The following is a 17,956-nucleotide window of genomic DNA, read 5'->3' as shown; positions in this document are numbered from 1 at the left end:
TAGTACACCATCGACTTTGATGTAAATATCTGAGTAGGTCTGTTGGTGCTGACCTCCATTGGAATTAACAACATTCGTGTTGCTGATTTGCGCTAAGATACCATTTCTTGGGGTCTGACTTGTAGCACAGAATTCTTAACTACTTTTTTTTTTTTTTAATCTAGCAAAATCCAAATTCTTAACTACTTGAACGCAGCTTGCTTCTTTCTTTTCCATTAATCGAACTGCCCTCTGCCCACCCAAAAAATAAAATGATAGCATAGCATTTTTTTTTTTCCCTTTCTTTTCATTATATGACTTATAGCAGACAGAGAATTCGCTCTTTAGATTGAATAACATTACATTTTTTTTTTCTGAAACTCGATTGGATATCTTGAGTTTAACAAAAATGAAATGTGATAACAATGGCCAATTCTTTTTTTTACATAACAAGAACACAATGATTTTTCTTATTAAAAAAAAAATTAAAACAATGAATCTCTTTTTCATAATCCACCCAGTTACATCGAAAGAGTACAAATCTCACAACTGACTTGTAAAACATCCTAATATCGTACCTAATATCCCCACTTGGGGAACCGTAAATCAAAATATTGCTGCTCTTCCAATAAGCGAGTATCATAATCTGATTTCACAACATCCCAATTGTAACCTCCTCCTGATTCTAGCTGCATATGCTGTTCCGATAAGCCAAAATTATAGTCCACGCCGGAATCTAACTCTTGCTTTTGATTGGAGCTCCCAGGCAAGTAAGTGACTGAGTTCTGCAACCGGTGATAAGACGGACTTCCTCCTAGTGGGTAGCCTATAGAAGCCGACTCCAATTGATTAAAATCATAATTTCCCTCTTGTTTCAATGTAGAATTAACAATGCTGCCTTCACACAAAGGCTCAATAGCTCTGTTTGTTGACCAATTATGCAGGTAGTGAGACCTGTTGTCGAAACCATTACTGTAACTGGAATCTGTAAAACTTTCTTGTATGTCTTCCCTTGTGAAAGCTTTATCAGATTTGACACCATTATAAGAAGGCTTACACAAGTCACTATAATCTTTGAAAATATTACAATATTGAGATTCCATGATTTCTGAAAGTTCTCTCTTCATTTGTTTCTTCATCATCGGCATTTCACCTTCAACATTACAAGGCTTGCAATAACTTATTTGATTGCAGTTTACATCTACAGGTGCATCATGCAATACATCATAAGTATTGTGGAAATCAATATAGTCATCGAATTTACATATTCCTGATAATTCTCCCATCTTTTCATCTCTCATTATCACCATATTATCAGTTCTTGGATTGCAGTCCACATCTGTGGTCACACCATGCAAGAAATCATAAAGACCGTCGAAACCATCGTCAGAATTTAATACTTCGGCAAATTCTCCATCAGTTTCTTCCCTCATTTCCATCATGTCAATTTCAGCATCATCAGAAAACTTGCAATGAATACTTGTATTCGAGGCCACATCTATGGGCTCATAATGCAATCGATTATTATGTTTATCATTGAAACCACTGGATTTTAAACCTCCTATAAGTTCTCCCTTCATTTCTTTGCTCATTGTCGACATTTCAACTTCAACATCATTTGAAGGGTTAGCATCAGATCTTAATTTACATTTCACTTTTCTAGGCTGTCTCAAAGTGTGTTCTAGCTTCAATTCCTCAGTCTCATTATTCTGAGAACAGCCAGGTATGCAACCCTCAGAACGTTCTTTTTTTAACTGGTCAGAACGTTCTGGTGTTACCTTCAATTCCTCTGTTGATTCATTTGACACACAGGCCTCAGAACAGTTTTGTTTCTCCTCTGATTCATTAACAGCAACTTTGGAACGGTAAAGCTTGCCTGCAGGGGACAGATTATTCATCTTTGATTCCTTAACCTCACCAACACCGTAACTATCTGATAATTCCTTTGGTGAGCTTTTAAATGTATCTGAGGACAATACATTGCAGTACGTTGATTCCTCACAGTACTTGGGGAAATTTAAACGAGCCAAATTACCATACATAGCTTTTGCAGCTTCATCATAAGCAAGAGCTGCTTCAACAGCACTGTCAAAAGTACCAAGCCAAAGCCGGCTACTCTTTCTCCGTGCAGAGTCCCCATTAAACGGCTCCCGAATTTCGGCCACCCACTTGCCCCAAGTCCTCTGTCTAACACCTCTATATTTGCAACTTGAGTTCTCTGGGCCGCCTTTTCCTGGCATACACCCCTTTGTTGAGCCCTTGGCCGGAAGTTTACGTGTCACATCAACTCCATCTTTTCCAAAATCATATTGATAGTTTAATTTCTTCCACTTTGCTAAAGTTTCTTCTATTGAATCACACCCATTACGTCTCTTTCTTGATTTTCTATCCCTGAAATCACCCACCACCAAAAAAATAAATAAATAAATAAAATATTCAGTTTATTTAACAACAAATGAATGAGTTTATAAGTTCCTCCCTTTCAAGAGACAAAGTCCATTTTTTTCTAAATGCTTAAAAAGGTTTTGATCCTCATATGCTTTAATTGTAGAATACTTTTTTTTAACAAGATAGAAATTATATTTTAACCTAATTTAAGTATATAAGTGTGTTTCTCCACAAAAAAAAAAAAAAAAAAAAAAGTGTGTGAAACTTTCTCTTATCAGGCTCTTGTCCCCCATCCCACAAAAACTTTGTATTTGTGAAGTGGCTATCACTAAAGGCGCATGGTGATATTTGTATAGTACTATGGTGTACGAAAACCCAAAAAAATCCAATTATACGTATAGTAAGCAACAAGAAAGCAAAACAATGCATATCCACAAAGCAGATGGTAAAAGACCAGTAATGACCAAGTACTAAGGACCAGGTTAGAGCGTTGTGCTAATAACGCGAAGGTCGCAGGTTCGAGATCTGCATGGGCCAAAAATTCTAAATTTTTTGCTTGGGAAACATGATTCAGATATTTAGAATTTAATTAGAGGACGTTGGACTGTATGGAAGGAGTGTAATTGTCAGTCCTTTGAAGATTTTGAGAAGTCTTTGGTTGAGTTAATAGGCCTGTGCCAGAGAAGTCTTTTTGATTGGTCTCGGTGCCTGGGGTTTTATAGAATGTTCTTCTATTGTTCATATTTTTTCTTCTCTTAGTTTAGTCTCTTGATTGTTTTCTGTGGTGTTCTATTTTGTGCTTTGCTGTGTTCATTCTCATGAACACATTGTATGTTTCGTTTTCCATTTTCATCAATAATAATTCTTATATTGTCTATAAATAAAAAAAGGACTAAGGACCAAATGAGTATGAAATCAAGTACAGACCTTATATTCATACAAAATAATGAAATATAAGAAACCCATATCAAAGATAGACAAGGAGGTTCATACTTAATATAATTTAGAGAAAAAAAAAGCTAGACAGATGTAAAATTATCTTAGTGAAACTTACATGACAAATTCTTGTCGAAAATGAAACTCACTCGTCAACAATCTCAGACTTCATGCGAGTTCAACGTGGCTCCCTTTGTATTACACTTTTGCTATCCTCTCTCTCTTTCTGTGTAAGCTTTGTGAAAAGGTTTACCCTCTTGGTGTGGTAGGGTATATATATATTGTCTGTTTTGAGCTACTAGATATCTCAAGGTCGTTCTTAGCATCTTTGACTTGTCACCTTTTAAAACTTGGCGACGAAGGAATTGTTAAACAGAGGACTGTTTCAGAGATAGTATTAAGTAAGTTATAATGTTTCAGAGATAGTATCAAGTAATATTTGTTGACGTAGAAAGCAAAAGCAATTTGATTTGCAGCTGAGCCGTAAAATATATGTGGACAATTTTGCTTACGGGTACCGCACCTCGTTTTCTTGGTGAACAAGATTTTTCCTGTCCTCTTTGTTCTCGTACCGTCCAGGTCCATTCCAGCCAAGTTTTAGTTTTGTTTATTTTAGTAAAGTTTCACTATGTCCAGTTATCCAAAGGCATCGTGTAAAAACTAAAAACTGTCGCTCTAATCTTCTAGGAAATTGCGGCTACTTTCTGTACCGGAAAAGATAAATTGATAAAAGGGAACGGAATTAAAAATAAAAAACTGTCTTGTCATCCAATTCATGATTTGTTAAAAAAATAAAAAGTTTTATATTCCTTTAAATAAATGATAAAATATTTTAAGTCCTTATTCCCTGTGAGAGCAACAGCAGTTTATGGATAATTTTGTAAAATATAAAAAGTAGCTCATTTGACCCGTTTTGACCAAAATACATTCACATTAGTGTAAAATTGTACTTAAATATTCAAGTGTTATAGTAATTGTGCATATATATATATATATATATATATATTGTTACTGTAACTCTTCTATATATTATTTTAATAATTTCTAATTTCGCTCTTTTTTTTTTCTATCTCTTCTCCATCTGCAAAACCAACACCCTCATCATCTTTTTCTTGCTCTGATACACACTCTCACATACACAAAATAAAAAATCAACTACAAACACCATAAAACCAAACACACCCATAAGCGAACACACCAACAGAGACAAAGAGAGTGGATGAGGGCTTAGATTGGCGAGTGGATCGNTAAAAAAAAAAAAAAAAAGTGTGTGAAGCTTTCTCTTACTCAGTTATTGTTTGCTATCTCACAAAAACTTTGTATTTGTGGAGTGACTATCACTCAAGAGTGCATGGTTATAATTGTATAGTACTATGGTGTACGAAAACCCAAAAAAATCCAATTATACGTATAGTAAGCAACAAGAAAGCAAAACAATGCATATCCACAAAGCAAATAGTAAAAGACCAGTAATGACCAAGGACTAAGGACCAGGTTAGAGCGTTGTGCTAATAACGCGAAAGTCGCAGGTTTGAGATCTGCATGGGCCAAAAATTCTAAATTTTTTGCTTGGGAAACATGATTCAGATATTTAGAATTTAATTAGAGGACGTTGGACTGTATGGATGGAGTGTAATTGTCAGTCCTTTGAAGATTTTGAGAAGTCTTTGGTTGAGTTAATAGGCCTGTGCCAGAGAAGTCTTTTTGATTGGTCTCGGTGCTGGGGTTTTATAGAATGTTCTTCTATTGTTCAGTTTTTTCTTCTCTTAGTTTAGTCTCTTGATTGTTTTCTGTGGTGTTCTATTTTGTGCTTTGCTGTGTTCATTCTCATGAACACATTGTATGTTTCTTTTTCCATTTTCATCAATAATAATTCTTATATTGTCTATAAATAAAAAAAGGACTAAGGACCAAATGAGTATGAAATCAAGTACAGACCTTATATTCACACAAAATAATGAAATATAAGAAACCCATATCAAAGATAGACAAGGAGGTTCATACTTAATATAATTTAGAGAAGAAAAAAAAAAAGCTAGAGAGATGTAAAATTATCTTAGTGAAACTTACATGATAAATTCTTGTCGAAAATGAAACTCACTCGTCAACAATCTCAGACTTCATGCGAGTTCAACGTGGCTCCCTTTGTATTACACTTTTGCTATCCTCTCTCTCTTTCTGTGGAAGCTTTGTGAAAAAGTTTACCCTCTTGGTGTGGTAGGGTATATATATATATATATATATATTGTCTGTTTTGAGCTACTAGAGATCTCAAGGTCGTTCTTAGCATCTTTGACTTGTCACCTTTTAAAACTTGGCGACGAAGGAATTGTTAAACAGAGGACTGTTTCAGAGATAGTATTAAGTAAGTTATAATGTTTCAGAGATAGTATCAAGTAATATTTGTTGATGTAGAAAGCAAAAGCAATTTGATTTGCAGCTGGGCCGTAAAATATATGTGGACAATTTTGCTTACGGGTACCGCACCTCGTTTTCTTGGTGAACAAGATTTTTCCTGTCCTCTCGTACCTTCCAGGTCCATTCCAGCCAAGTTTTAGTTTTGTTTATTTTAGTAAAGTTTCACTATGTCCAGTTATCCAAAAGCATCGTGTAAAAACTAAAAACTGTAGCTCTAATCTTCTAGGAAATTGCGGCTACTTTCTGTACCGGAGAAGATAAATTGATAAAAGGGAACGGAATTAAAAATAAAAAATAAAAAACTGTCTTGTCATCCAGTTCATGATATGTTAAAAAAAAAAAAAGTTTTATATTCCTTTAAATAAATGATAAAATATTTTAAGTCCTTATTCCCTATGAGAGCAGCAACAGTTTATGAATAATTTTGTAAAATACAAAAAGTAGCTCATTTGACACGTTTTGGCCAAAAAACACCTATATTAGTGTAAAATTGTGTATAAATATTCAAGTGTTACAATAATCGTGCATATATATACTGTGTAACTCTTCTATACATTATTTTAATAATTTCTAGTTTCGCTCTTTTTTTTTTTTTTTTTCTATCTCTTCTCCATATGCAAAACCAACACCCTCATCATCTTTTTCTTCCTCTGATACGCACTCCCACATACACAAAATAAAAAATCAACCACAAAATCAACTACAAACGCCACAAAACCAAACACACCCATAAGCGAACACACCAATAGAGACAAAGAGAGTGGATCGGGGCTTAGATTGGCGAGTGGATCGGCAAGAAGAACAAGGTGTTGAAGAAGAAGAGTAGCAGCAACAACAGTCAATGGAGAGCCCCAAAATCACCATCTATGTAGTGGAAAAATCTACCCAAAATCACCACCAAAATTGCAAACCCAAAATTACTGGCCATAATCAAACTCAAATAGAAAAAGAAAAAGAAAAAGAATGAGAAAGAGAAAGAGAGGAACAAGATGAAGATGCCGAAGTTGTAAGGAGAAGGAAAAGAAAAAAAAAACAAAGAAAAAAAAAAGAAACAAGAAACAAGAAGAAAGTGGAAAATAAAAATATAAAGAGTGTCAGAGATATTTTGGAGAGTTTGGTAAGATGGTGGGACCGGTGAGAAATAAAAAAAAAAAAAAGAGAAAAATGATTATTTAAATAAAATAGATAGTAAAATAGACAAATTGATGTAGGTATTTTATAAAAATGAGTGTATAAAATAGAAAAAGTAAGTTTTTCTTGCAAAATAGACAGAAAATTTGCACGGACTAATACGGTTGCTCTAATCATATATTTTATAAAAAGTTAGTTTTATCATTTTATGGACTCCCAATTTTTTTGTATTTTTTTTTTAATTTAAAAAATTGATAGTTGAAAGAGGGAAAATGTTAATTGAACTACAAGAATTTTTATATAACTCCTAAATTTAAACATTATAAATTTCTTTGTTGAAGAGTGGGAATTCGAGCAATAAACTTTCAAAGAATGTCAAATCTTTATATTTACAACAAATACAAAATTCTCATTTCATTAAAATATCATCAGTGTCATGTGGATCTATATTTGATCTCAAAATTTTAGTTATGTAATGCTGTGTTGCCTCACCAACAAGCTACACTAATTCAAATACATAATCACACTACCTTATTAGCAAAATTATGCCCACAAGAAATATTAAAATATATCCCATCCAATAACTGAGTAGATTTTCATAGATCGAGTATATATAAATTGCCAAGAGTTTTGAATCTCAATTAGTTAGCAAGATTCAAATCCTCTCTCCCATTGTAATTGTCAAATTTATAAAAAACAGAGAGTATATACAAAGTATACTTTCTTTAAGTATGTAAATCATTATAACTATTCGAATTATTTCAAATTGACATAAATATCACTAATTTGTTATTAGTTTCTTCCAATATTTCAATAATTTTTGTTGTAAAATTTTTTATTTTATAGAAAAAATTGAAGACAATAAGGGTTGATCATACTATATGTATTTATAAATTTAAAAATTGTGTGATATAGTAACTGATATAGATAGACATGTTTTATGCATACTCAAGAATGCAAATATTAATTATTTTTCTCTTTTGTTAAACTTTGTTTCAATTATTGCAAAAGCAACTAAATTGATCAAGAATACCATATTTCAGACCAATTATTTCTCATATAAATCTTAGAAAAATGACATCAAAATTTCATTATATTTGTGCGGGGGAAAATCCAAAAGAATGGGCCCAAGGCCCAAAAGCTTCCAACGAGTTAATAGCAAACCAAAAATAATGGGCCCAAATAAAAGGGAGGCAGCCCAAGCAAAGCTCACCCTGATCACATCCAAAGATTTGACCCAAATAAGCCTAAGGGAATTGTTGTTGCAAATTTCAAAAGGATCTGTCCAATGATTACCAATTTATCGGAAGTCGGAAATAGTCCAAGGAGCATATTGACCTCAAAAACATTTTCATAACCAATTAAACCAATAAGTTATTGACATACAGTCATTCCAACAGAGGAATAGTAGAGCCTAAGACAATGGAGAAAGAAACTTCGGGGAGAAGCAACTATCTCATCTGCATTAAATGCATTTCACCAAAAAAACCATGTTGCATTTATAACCAAATGACACCCTTGAATAGCTCTAGCAACTTGTTACCCACTCATCTCAGCCTCAAAAGAAAAGGAAAATAGGGCAAGAGACAAGTATTCTCCCTACTGCACATATCTGCCCTACAGGTGGACGGTAGGAATGAATCCAACCTCAATATAAATAGAAGCTAATCCCCCATGCACAAGGGATCCAAAAACTTTAGTCTAAGGAGAAAGATTGTAAAAACATTATATAAACTTCATTGTAAGTTGTGATATCAAAGAATTGTACTTCTCCTCGAATTGACCGAGGAAGTCTATAAGAGTGAAACACTTTCTTTTTTTCCCTACATCATCTATCCTTGTTGTTATTAATTCATTTGAGTTTTCCTTAAACATCTGAGTTGACTTTTTATCCATCTCTACAAATTAGTAGTTTCGGTTTGAACCTCAATCCTTGGGTTGCTTGGTTTTTACTCCACATAATACTTAAATAATTAATATAAGAAAATAAATATTTTTATTCTATTAGTACTTTTTTAATTACATAGAATAAATATTATAAACGTTACATTTGATTAATAGGAATTAGGAAATTTGAATGATTATGATGAATTTTAGTAAATTCAAAAATATTTAATTTTTTTTATGGTTTTTGCGTCAATTATTGTCAAATTAACTAAACATGAGAAGAAATGCCATCATCAACAACAACAATAATAATAATAGTTATTATTGTTGTTATTTCAAATAAAAAATAAATTATTATATAAAATTTATAAAAATAATCATATATAATTAATACACAACTATAGATAGTTAATACTCCCTCCGTCTCAATTTTTTTGTCCTCTATTCAATTTTGAGATGTCCCAAAATATTGTCCCATTTCTAAAAATAAAAGTCATTAATTTACTAATGTTCCTATTATATCCATATTAATTTACAAATTCAATTTTTTGATAAATTTTTTAAATGATAGTTTTAAAAACTTATATATTTTTAAAAAGTAGACAAGACAATAAATGATGTTCCCTTAAAAAGTTTGACTTTTCAAACGGGACAAAAAAAAATGAGACGAAGGGAGTATATACATTTATCCAAACTTCAAAAACTAGCTTAATATTTATGAGATATTGAGTTTGAAACATCTTAACCACTTCGCCCCACAATAGATTCCTAACTTTGTTGAGTTCGAGAAGTGAGGCACTCTTACCCATAATTCAACGAATTAATTGATAAATGAGATTAAGACAATATGACAAACTTTACCTATTAAAAGCTTGTCAAGACAGATAATACGATAAAGCAAAATCTAGCAACCGGGAGAGATAATTGAATGAATTAATTATCTGGTAATGTAATTGAGAGGCTAGTGTATAACGAAATGCATCAACAAGAGGGATTTTTTTTTAATTTCTAAACTTGAAGCACATTAACTGGAGTAGATGCATATTCGCTTCAGGCTATTATTTTCTCTCCTCCGTTTGCCTAACCTTCCCTCATTTTCTTTCCCGGTTGTTCTGCCCTCACCCAAGAGAAGGCACCTATATCTCACCCACCTCTGCCAAACCTCTACCTCAGGAATCATTTCTATGTAGCATTGTAAAATATATGCAGTATCTTCGGTTATCAATAAATACTTCTTATGTTGCAATTTGGAAGCATATTGAGATAGTTAATAGAAATTTGCTTCAGAGAAAAGCAGAGAAACAAAGGAAGCCCTAGTTAAGCTCTGCAAACTAAAGAACATCCAAATCCCATACAATGGCTTCTCTCTCTCTCTCTTTTCTAAAATGAAATGGAGGATAGCTACTAGAAACAAATTTAAATTTGAAATACAGCAACAAAATCTCAAGCTAATAGCGAGGTTTCAAAGTACCAAAGTAGATCATGAGGGGACAGCAACAGCACCGTCCAGCCATATGACCTCTATTGTTGCTAATGCAAATTGATATTTACTCCAATTGCCGAGGCAAAGCCTTCCCTCAGAAACTCACAACAAAAGACAGCAACAGCACCATCCAGCCATATGATTAACATGGCCTCTATTGTTGCTAATGTAAGTGGAAATGACCATAGCAAGAGTCCTTAGTCCAGCCGCCAAGGCAAGCCTTTCTATAAAGAACTCACAACGGTGGGGCAAAAACAGCTCTGTCTGGCCACGACCTGCAACGTTGCTAATGCATCGTATGACCATAATAAGACTCCTTATTCCAGCTGCCAAGGCAAGCTTTATACAAAGAGCTTTAGAAGTGAATGGAATGAGTCAAAAACACAGAGAGAAGGGCAGTGACTTGATCAAGGGTCAGCACCTGGAGGGATGTATTTGAAAATGAAGAAGCAAGCATCAATTTTACAATTGAGGACTGAAAAACTCAATATTTAATATCAGAAGCAAAAAATAAAATTTAAAAATGAATGGAGGAAGAAGCAGAAAAGGCAAACATCACAAAATTTTATCACAAAAACCCCATCTTTCACACAGGATTTTAAAATTGGGAAAAAAAAAAATGAAAGCCTAAGACATACCTGGAAACAATACATATAAAGTAGTTAAACCAACAGACAAAGCTGACAATCTACTTATCCATACTCGATGAACCATTATTCATAGAAAAACTGAGAGAACTGAAACTATGTATCTTAACCCCACCACTAATGAATGTGGTCCCACTTAAGCGGACAAGATCAGAAGGAAGTCCTCATGGGCTTTATTCACAGAGGTAGAGGGGGGTGGTGTTGCATTTTTCTTTTTTTTTTTTCCAATCCACATATGCAACTTTTAGAGGATGATGGATCCTCTCCCTGTATAACTCTTCCACCCCAAAACACACATGCCCACCCACATGAGGAAACAGATGCATAGGAAGATGCCTGGATTTTCAGGCATTGATATTTAATTATTTATCATTAGCAAAAGATTACATACAGAAATGACCACTTCCTCTATAAAAGATGGCTGTGTGAGTACACGATCACTAATTGATAAGTAGAGCATAAGATAAAATCTAGAACCAACTAAATTAACGTGGCTCATATAGATGATAAATAATGTAGCTTTAGATTGTCTTTTAATGCCAAACAGAATATAACTCCAATTGAGATGACATTTCTTATCTTTTTCCAAGGCCTCAAAACACAATATTTTAAGTACATCAACTAGGCATCAGCGCAAGATTACATAAATCATATGTGTAATGTTTAATTAGACAAAATGCACCATTTTAATTTTAAACTATAATACACGAAATTTGATCAAAACTTATCACTTGAATCATGTCTTCCCCATGCTACTTTATATTCAAAGAAGACTTCTAGTTGATAATTTTTTGAGTGTGAACTCTGTATTGGTCATATAAAGAAGAATCACATAACCTGTACAGCCATTTCAGATTGCCAAATATAGAATAATTGCTTTACTAAGTGATTACAGATTGTTTCACTCAATTATGAAGATAAACTCAAATGATATAAACAAAATTACCTGACATGGAATAAATAGATACCAGCAAATTACGGCATTTATTCAGATCCAGTGAACCGAGCAGCTTTGTATTTCAACTTCCTATTATGATTTTCCTGCCCAAAAACACAAAAAGAAGAAAAAATAAAAACCCATTAATTTCATTGTCAATGGGATGAAAATTTCAATACCAAACTGGGGGAAAAAATTGAATACATATAAACCCAATAACTGAATTGATCAAAATCTAGAAAGCATGGACACAAACACAGGTATGGGTAAGGACACGGGTATGACATGGTCACACGAGGAATTTTTGAAAAATTATAACATGAAACTGCCGGTACGATACCCTAAATGAGGTGTCCGTGCTTCCTAGATCAAAATTCAGTTACTGTCTTACTGAAACTTCATCAAATCTATCCACATTCATCAAAATCAACCAATTCGAATTCATCCGCATTCTTCAAAATCAATGGATTTGAGTAATCACAGTACATAATTCAAAAATTACACCAAAAAAATCATTTGAATACAAACAAAGCCAATATCAGTTACTGTCTTTCTAAAAACTAATCAAATTATATCACATCCTTAAGTCGAACAATAAATCACAGTGCATAATTCAAATCAAAATTAAGTTATTTCCTTGAACAAATCAATGAAAATCGAACAATTACCTGCTCGAAAACCAGAGCAGAGCTCTGCTCGACTTGCCTCGCCAAGGTCTCGATCTTAACGAGCATTTTCCCGTACAAATCCTCCAATCCGGCGGAGTAATTGGCGGCTTCATTTCCCATCATCTTGCTCAATCTCCCAACCTGGAATCCCTCAGCGCAGTCGTCGAGCTGAGTCTGCTCAGCTCTCAGCCTCTCCTCCTCTTCCTTCTCGTCGTCGACAACCATGGAGGAGCTATGGTCGCAAGGCAGAGAAGGGAAAGGAGAGTTAGGGCTAAACGCACCGTAATGGGAGCGGAAAGCTGGGCCGATGTTGATAACTTCGATGGATTTGGGATCGAAGGAAAGGAGAGAGGAGCGGAATTGGTAGGCGCGGTATTCGTGAGTGTGGATGGTTTGGTCGTGGATCGGAGAGGAGAAGAGGAGGAAAATGCAAGGAGAGAGAGAGGAGCGAGAGGAGAGGATTGGGAAGGAAAGGGAAGGGAGGGAAGAGAGGGAGTGGGAGAGAGAGAATTCGCGGAGGGAAGGGCGGAGAGGGGAGCGGCGGCGGGCGGAGAACCAGCCGAGGAGGGAGGAGGAGGGCGGCGGAGGAGGGAGGAGGAGGGGTTTGACGTGGCCGGCGGAAAGGGAGAGGAAGGAAGTGATGGTGGCGATTAGGGTTTGGGAGGAAGAGGAAATGGGAGGGAGGGAAGTGGAAGTGGAGGGAAGGGAAGAGGAGGAAGAGGATGTGTCGTCGGAGAGAGTGGAGGGAGTGAGGAGGGACACGTGGCCGTATAGGAGACCGTCTATTGGGCCTGGGGAAGTGGAGAACCGTTGGATCAAGGAGGCTAGGGTGGGTCCTGATATTGCTATCTTCTCTATGGGAAGATCGTCCATGAAAGAGAGAGAGAGAGAGAGAGAGAGAGAGAGAGAGTGAAGGATTTGACCAGAGAGAAAGCTAAGGGGGTTCTGGTAAGTTTGTTTGCTTAAATTTGGAATGACATGTTCTATGTATTTTGGTTTTACAATTACCCAAAGTACGAAGTAGCCAAAAAGAAAATGCCAAAAACAAACATTCAATCCCTAAATTTGGGGATACTTATAAATAGATATCCCAGCTTTTAAAACTTTCACCGCCAAATATTATAATTAATACGAGTTTGGTTCTAAATATGTTTAAAGCCGAACTTTTTTTCTTATAATAATATCAATGTATGTCTTATGAAACGTCTAAAGTTTTTATAGTTAACATGCCAATGCATGTCTTAGGGAAAGTCTAAAATTTTTGTAGTTAACATGTCTAAAAAAGATGAGTAAGTTCCAAAATACAATGAAGGATACTCTTTCATCTCACATTTTTAATGGGTTTACTCATTAAATTTATGGTAAGTCTACTATAAATGTGATAGGAAGAAGTATTATTTCATTATATTCTAGAAATACTTAAGAATATTTGAAAAAAATATCATTTTTTTTTTCGTCCAAAATGTCATTTTTGTGTTGGTTAACAATTTCGAAGTTTCTAATAGATATCGACAAAAAGAGCATATTGATATTGTCGAAATAGTAACACTTAAGTGTGCAAATTGCGAGTTTTCATAATTTAGGTACCAATTTAAAAGTAACATTTAATTCATAAGGAAACACTTAACCACCGCACACCCTTGGTGCAATGGTCACTCTACAAGTATAAGTGCTTGTGAGGTGTGAAGGGCAAAGGCCAGGGTTCAAATCTCCAGGAATTAATCAACTGTTCATTGAAGTATCCCCTATCATTTTAATTGGAAACCAATCTGAATTCATATATCAGTTTAAGAATGAGCTAATCCCTAGATTTAGTCTTGTGTATAATCCGTAGATTTCACATGAAAAACTGCATTCAAGTACATTTTTGTAACACCAATGGCAATCAAAGATAATATTGGGATTCTTGAAAATTGCTCTTTTTTTGCTCTGTGGGACATCACCAACATTCTTGACATTATCAAAAGCAACTGCCACTGTTTATCAATGGAAACTGAATTAAAATGATATACTTCACTGGCCATGTTAGAAAAATGGAGTAGTCACAAAATCACATAAATCACACATAAAAAGTCTTGCAAATTCATAATTTTATTGAAAGAATACACCAATTCTGGTTTTAAAAAAGAAGAAAGAATACATCATTCTCCTACATAAGAAAAGAATGCTTATTCTAAATAATGTTTGGAATGAGCTTGTATTTACATACAAACAATAAGAATCAAAGAATTTGAGCACTACCTAATACCTATATCTCTCATCTCCTATAAACCAAGTAAACTATATAAAACCCCAAAATTAAATAAACTAATCATTCACTTGCTGATGATGGCAGTTTGACTGCTCCATCATCACCTGAACTTCCTGGCAGCTCTGGCTTAATCTCTTCTAGCTGCTGAAGAACTTGTTGAACTTCTGGCCGTGCTGCTGGTGAAGGATCAACACAATGCAGAGCTAATTTCAATGTGTTAAGCAACTCGTCACCTATAATTGGCGCATCCCTCATGAGCTCCAAATCAAAAACTTCATTTGTCCATTCCTCCTTCACAATTGATGCCACCCATTGGGGCAAATCCATCCCATTCATGCCTTCACTGGGTGATTTCCCGGTCAAGAGCTCCAATATAATCACCCCAAGACTATAGACATCGGTCTTTGTGTTGGCCTTCTTCATCTTTGAGAGCTCTGGTGCATTGTAGCCAAGTGAGCCTGCAGTAGCAATCACATTGGTGTTTGCAGCAGCTGTCATAAGACGAGAGAGGCCAAAGTCTGCAATGTGGGCATTGATCTGCTCATCAAGTATTATGTTGCTCGATGTGAGATTTCCATGTGCCATTTCCTCTTGTGCGTGCAGGTGGCATAAACCACGTGCAATGCCCTTGGCAATGTTCATCCTTGTTGGCCAATTGATAATGGTTTCTGGCCCACGAGCTGCACATGCATAAGGTACATATGTCAGAACTAAAAATGGTAAAGTAAAAAGCTATGGCACTGTACCTTAAGATTCTTCAATTAAATTCAACCACTGGATTGCATTAGCATGAATATTGAATAGCCAGTAATAACAGCTAATGTATCATGGTTAGAAAATGACTATTGTAGAAGACCTTATTGACCATTGAATTTCTATACTATAAAAAGTTAATATTTGCATAGCCCCAAACATGTCAAAAATCATTTTGGGAAATTAAATAGATTGCGAATCTACTTACCATGAAGGAAGGATGCTAGACTCCCATTAGTCAAGTAATCATAGACAAGAAGCTTCTCTCCCTTGGGTCCCATGTAATAAGCTCTAAGGGCTAGGAGATTCGGGTGTCGAACTTTGCCTAGTGCAGCAACCTCAGATTCAAACTCCTTATGACCCTTTGTAGTCTTTTCTCTCAGCCTCTTCACAGCAACTTGATTACCATCCTCTAAAGTAGCCTTGTATGCAGTTCCATAAGCGCTCTTTCCCATTATTTCAGCAGTTGCACACAATAGATCATCAGCTGTAAAGAGAAATGGCCCATCAAAGTGAACTAATTTGCCACCTGTTTCACCTCCGGATTCAACATGAGTGCCAGAAGTAATTTCCTTCTCGGAACTTCCCAAAGCAGCAGCACTTTTCGCGGTTTTACCATTCTTTCCTTTTGAAGCAGCTCTTTTCCTGATCAAACAACAAAGCAAAATGCAACACAGAAGAAGCAAAGCGGCTAAGACTGCACCAGCTGCTATGAGAATTATGTCCTTGGTGCTTAGTTTGCGGTGGTGGTGGTGGTGCGGTTTCACAGTAGGCCCTTGAAATGGTCCTGGATTGTTCTGAGGTGGAGATAAAAAAGGACATGGGATAGAAGAGTCATACCCACATAGAATATTGCCTACAAAAGAGCTTGAATTGAACTTTTTGGAAAGGAGCAATGGGACTGCACCAGTCAGATTGTTGTAAGAAACATTGAAAGAAGTGAGATTTGCTAAGTTGTCAAGTGAATCTGGAATTTTTCCGCTGAAATTATTATGAGACAAATCAATTGCGTTAATGCCCGAGATATTCCCTATGGTTGCTGGGATTTGGCCTTTGAATTGATTATTCTTTAGATTGAGTACTGAAAGGTTTTGTAACCTGTCCAGTGCTTCTGGGACCTGGTTTCCAAGGTGGTTGCCCTCTAGATTCAATGAAACAAGAGAGGAAAGGTTGGAAAGGCTAACAGGAAAGCTTCCATTAATAGCATTGTATGACAAATCTAGCCTTTGGAGCCTCAAGAGGCTGCCTAGCTCACTAGGTACGGTCCCAGAAAGCTTGTTATGGCTAAGAGAAATCTCTTCAAGCCTTCCCAACTTGCTAAGAGAAACAGGAATAGTTCCAGAGATAAGATTATGATCAAGAGTCAAGAACTGAAGGTGGTAAGTATTTTTTCCTATTTGACCCCAAGTATTAGGAATAGAGCCAGAGACATTGTTGCGCTGGAGAGCAAGGAAGATCAAAGAATGGGATTTAGTGAGACTATTTGGGATTGTACCCGTCAATGAATTGAAGCTCAGATTGAGTCTAATTAACCTGGTTGAGTTTTCAAGACTAGGAATTGCCCCAGTGAGTGCATTATTACTTAAATCAAGAGTCTGAAGGAGAAGACAGTTACCAATTGAAGGAGGAATAGAACCCGAAAGCTGGTTATTGAAGAGGTACACCCCTCTGAGATTGGGTAAGAAACCAAGAGACCAAGGAACACTGCCAGCAAGAACATTGTCATGGAGGTTAATCTTTCTAAGAGATTGAAGCTGGCCAATCTTCTCAGAGATTTTGCCACCCAATCCCTTCCAAGGAAGCTGGAGAGCAATGACTTGACCATGTACACACTTGATTCCTGCCCACCCACCAGAACAAGCACCATAACCACTGTCATTCCAGCTGCGCAACACGCCTTTGAAATCGACTAGTTCATGTTTCAAGGCCCTGAGCGCTTGATAATCTGCTTGAGTAACAATTATCCCATCCCATTGGTGACCACCTGAAACAAGTTTAGTAAAACCCAAAATTTGAAAAAACAACAAGGTATAAAGGAAAACTTTACTAAACCAATTAGTGGTTTCTTTAGATGGAAAGTGAAGAAACTGAAATGGGTTTGTGACAAATGGACTCCCAAACTTGGTGTCCATGAGTTTTTTGATCTAGAGGACTGTATATTGAGGAACAATGAAAGGAAAAACTAAATAGCTAAAGTGAAATGATTGAGAGGAAGAAATATAGAGGGAAGGGTCAGATAAAGCATGTGAGAAGTGAGAGAGAAGAGAAGGGAATCTTGATTAGAAGAGAGATGGGGTTCAGAGTCCAAAGTCAGTTGAAATGGGGTCAGTTTTAGTCTTGCTCTTAGTTTATATTAACGGCTAGTTTTAATCGGTCCATTTTTTTTTCTCTCTGTAACGGTTGGGGTTGAAACAAAGTCAGTCATTAGAGGTGGGGGGTCACTCTCCCAACGGCTACTTTTCTTGCGGCGACATGTGC

General features: G+C 35.7%; 3 protein-coding genes across 6 annotated transcripts; all 3 read right to left on the bottom strand.

The window, feature by feature from the left end:
• Window positions 1–405: 405 nt before the first annotated feature.
• LOC112025144 (uncharacterized) lies at window positions 406–6,784 on the bottom strand. Of its 2 annotated transcripts, none has more exons than XM_065762811.1 (2): window positions 5,374–6,784; window positions 406–2,370 (listed from the first exon to the last, which is right to left on the bottom strand). In XM_065762811.1, coding segments are annotated over exons 1-2 (1,815 nt in total). In that variant the 5' UTR covers window positions 5,376–6,784; the 3' UTR covers window positions 406–557. The 2 variants fall into 2 exon arrangements, with proteins under 2 accessions (XP_065618883.1, XP_065618882.1); XM_065762810.1 differs by lacking the exon at window positions 5,374–6,784 and adding an exon at window positions 3,422–3,779.
• Window positions 6,785–9,957: 3,173 nt separating this feature from the next.
• Window positions 9,958–13,523, bottom strand: LOC112015178 (uncharacterized). 3 transcript variants are annotated; one of them, XM_024047544.2, is made up of 3 exons: window positions 12,475–13,514; window positions 11,816–11,910; window positions 9,958–10,643 (listed from the first exon to the last, which is right to left on the bottom strand). In XM_024047544.2, the coding sequence occupies exons 1-2, from the start codon at window positions 13,345–13,347 to the stop codon at window positions 11,854–11,856; spliced, it is 930 nt and encodes a 309-aa protein (XP_023903312.2). In that variant the 5' UTR covers window positions 13,348–13,514; the 3' UTR covers window positions 9,958–10,643; window positions 11,816–11,853. The 3 variants fall into 3 exon arrangements, with proteins under 3 accessions (XP_023903312.2, XP_065618887.1, XP_065618888.1); XM_065762815.1 differs by lacking the exon at window positions 9,958–10,643 and adding an exon at window positions 11,341–11,706 and having other exon boundaries at window positions 12,475–13,523; XM_065762816.1 differs by lacking the exon at window positions 9,958–10,643 and adding an exon at window positions 11,341–11,673 and having other exon boundaries at window positions 12,475–13,523.
• A 1,023-nt stretch (window positions 13,524–14,546) lies between these two features.
• LOC111994719 (probably inactive leucine-rich repeat receptor-like protein kinase IMK2) lies at window positions 14,547–17,720 on the bottom strand. Its single transcript, XM_024026598.2, has 2 exons — window positions 15,687–17,720; window positions 14,547–15,405 (listed from the first exon to the last, which is right to left on the bottom strand). The coding sequence occupies exons 1-2, from the start codon at window positions 17,608–17,610 to the stop codon at window positions 14,786–14,788; spliced, it is 2,544 nt and encodes an 847-aa protein (XP_023882366.1). The 5' UTR covers window positions 17,611–17,720; the 3' UTR covers window positions 14,547–14,785.
• Window positions 17,721–17,956: the final 236 nt, after the last annotated feature.

This window comes from Quercus suber, unplaced genomic scaffold (genome assembly GCF_002906115.3).
Source record: "Quercus suber isolate HL8 unplaced genomic scaffold, Cork oak 2.0 scaffold_474, whole genome shotgun sequence".
NCBI lineage: Eukaryota > Viridiplantae > Streptophyta > Magnoliopsida > Fagales > Fagaceae > Quercus > Quercus suber.
Note: the sequence above shows the minus strand (reverse complement) of the source record. Positions and strands in the feature narration are given on the sequence as shown.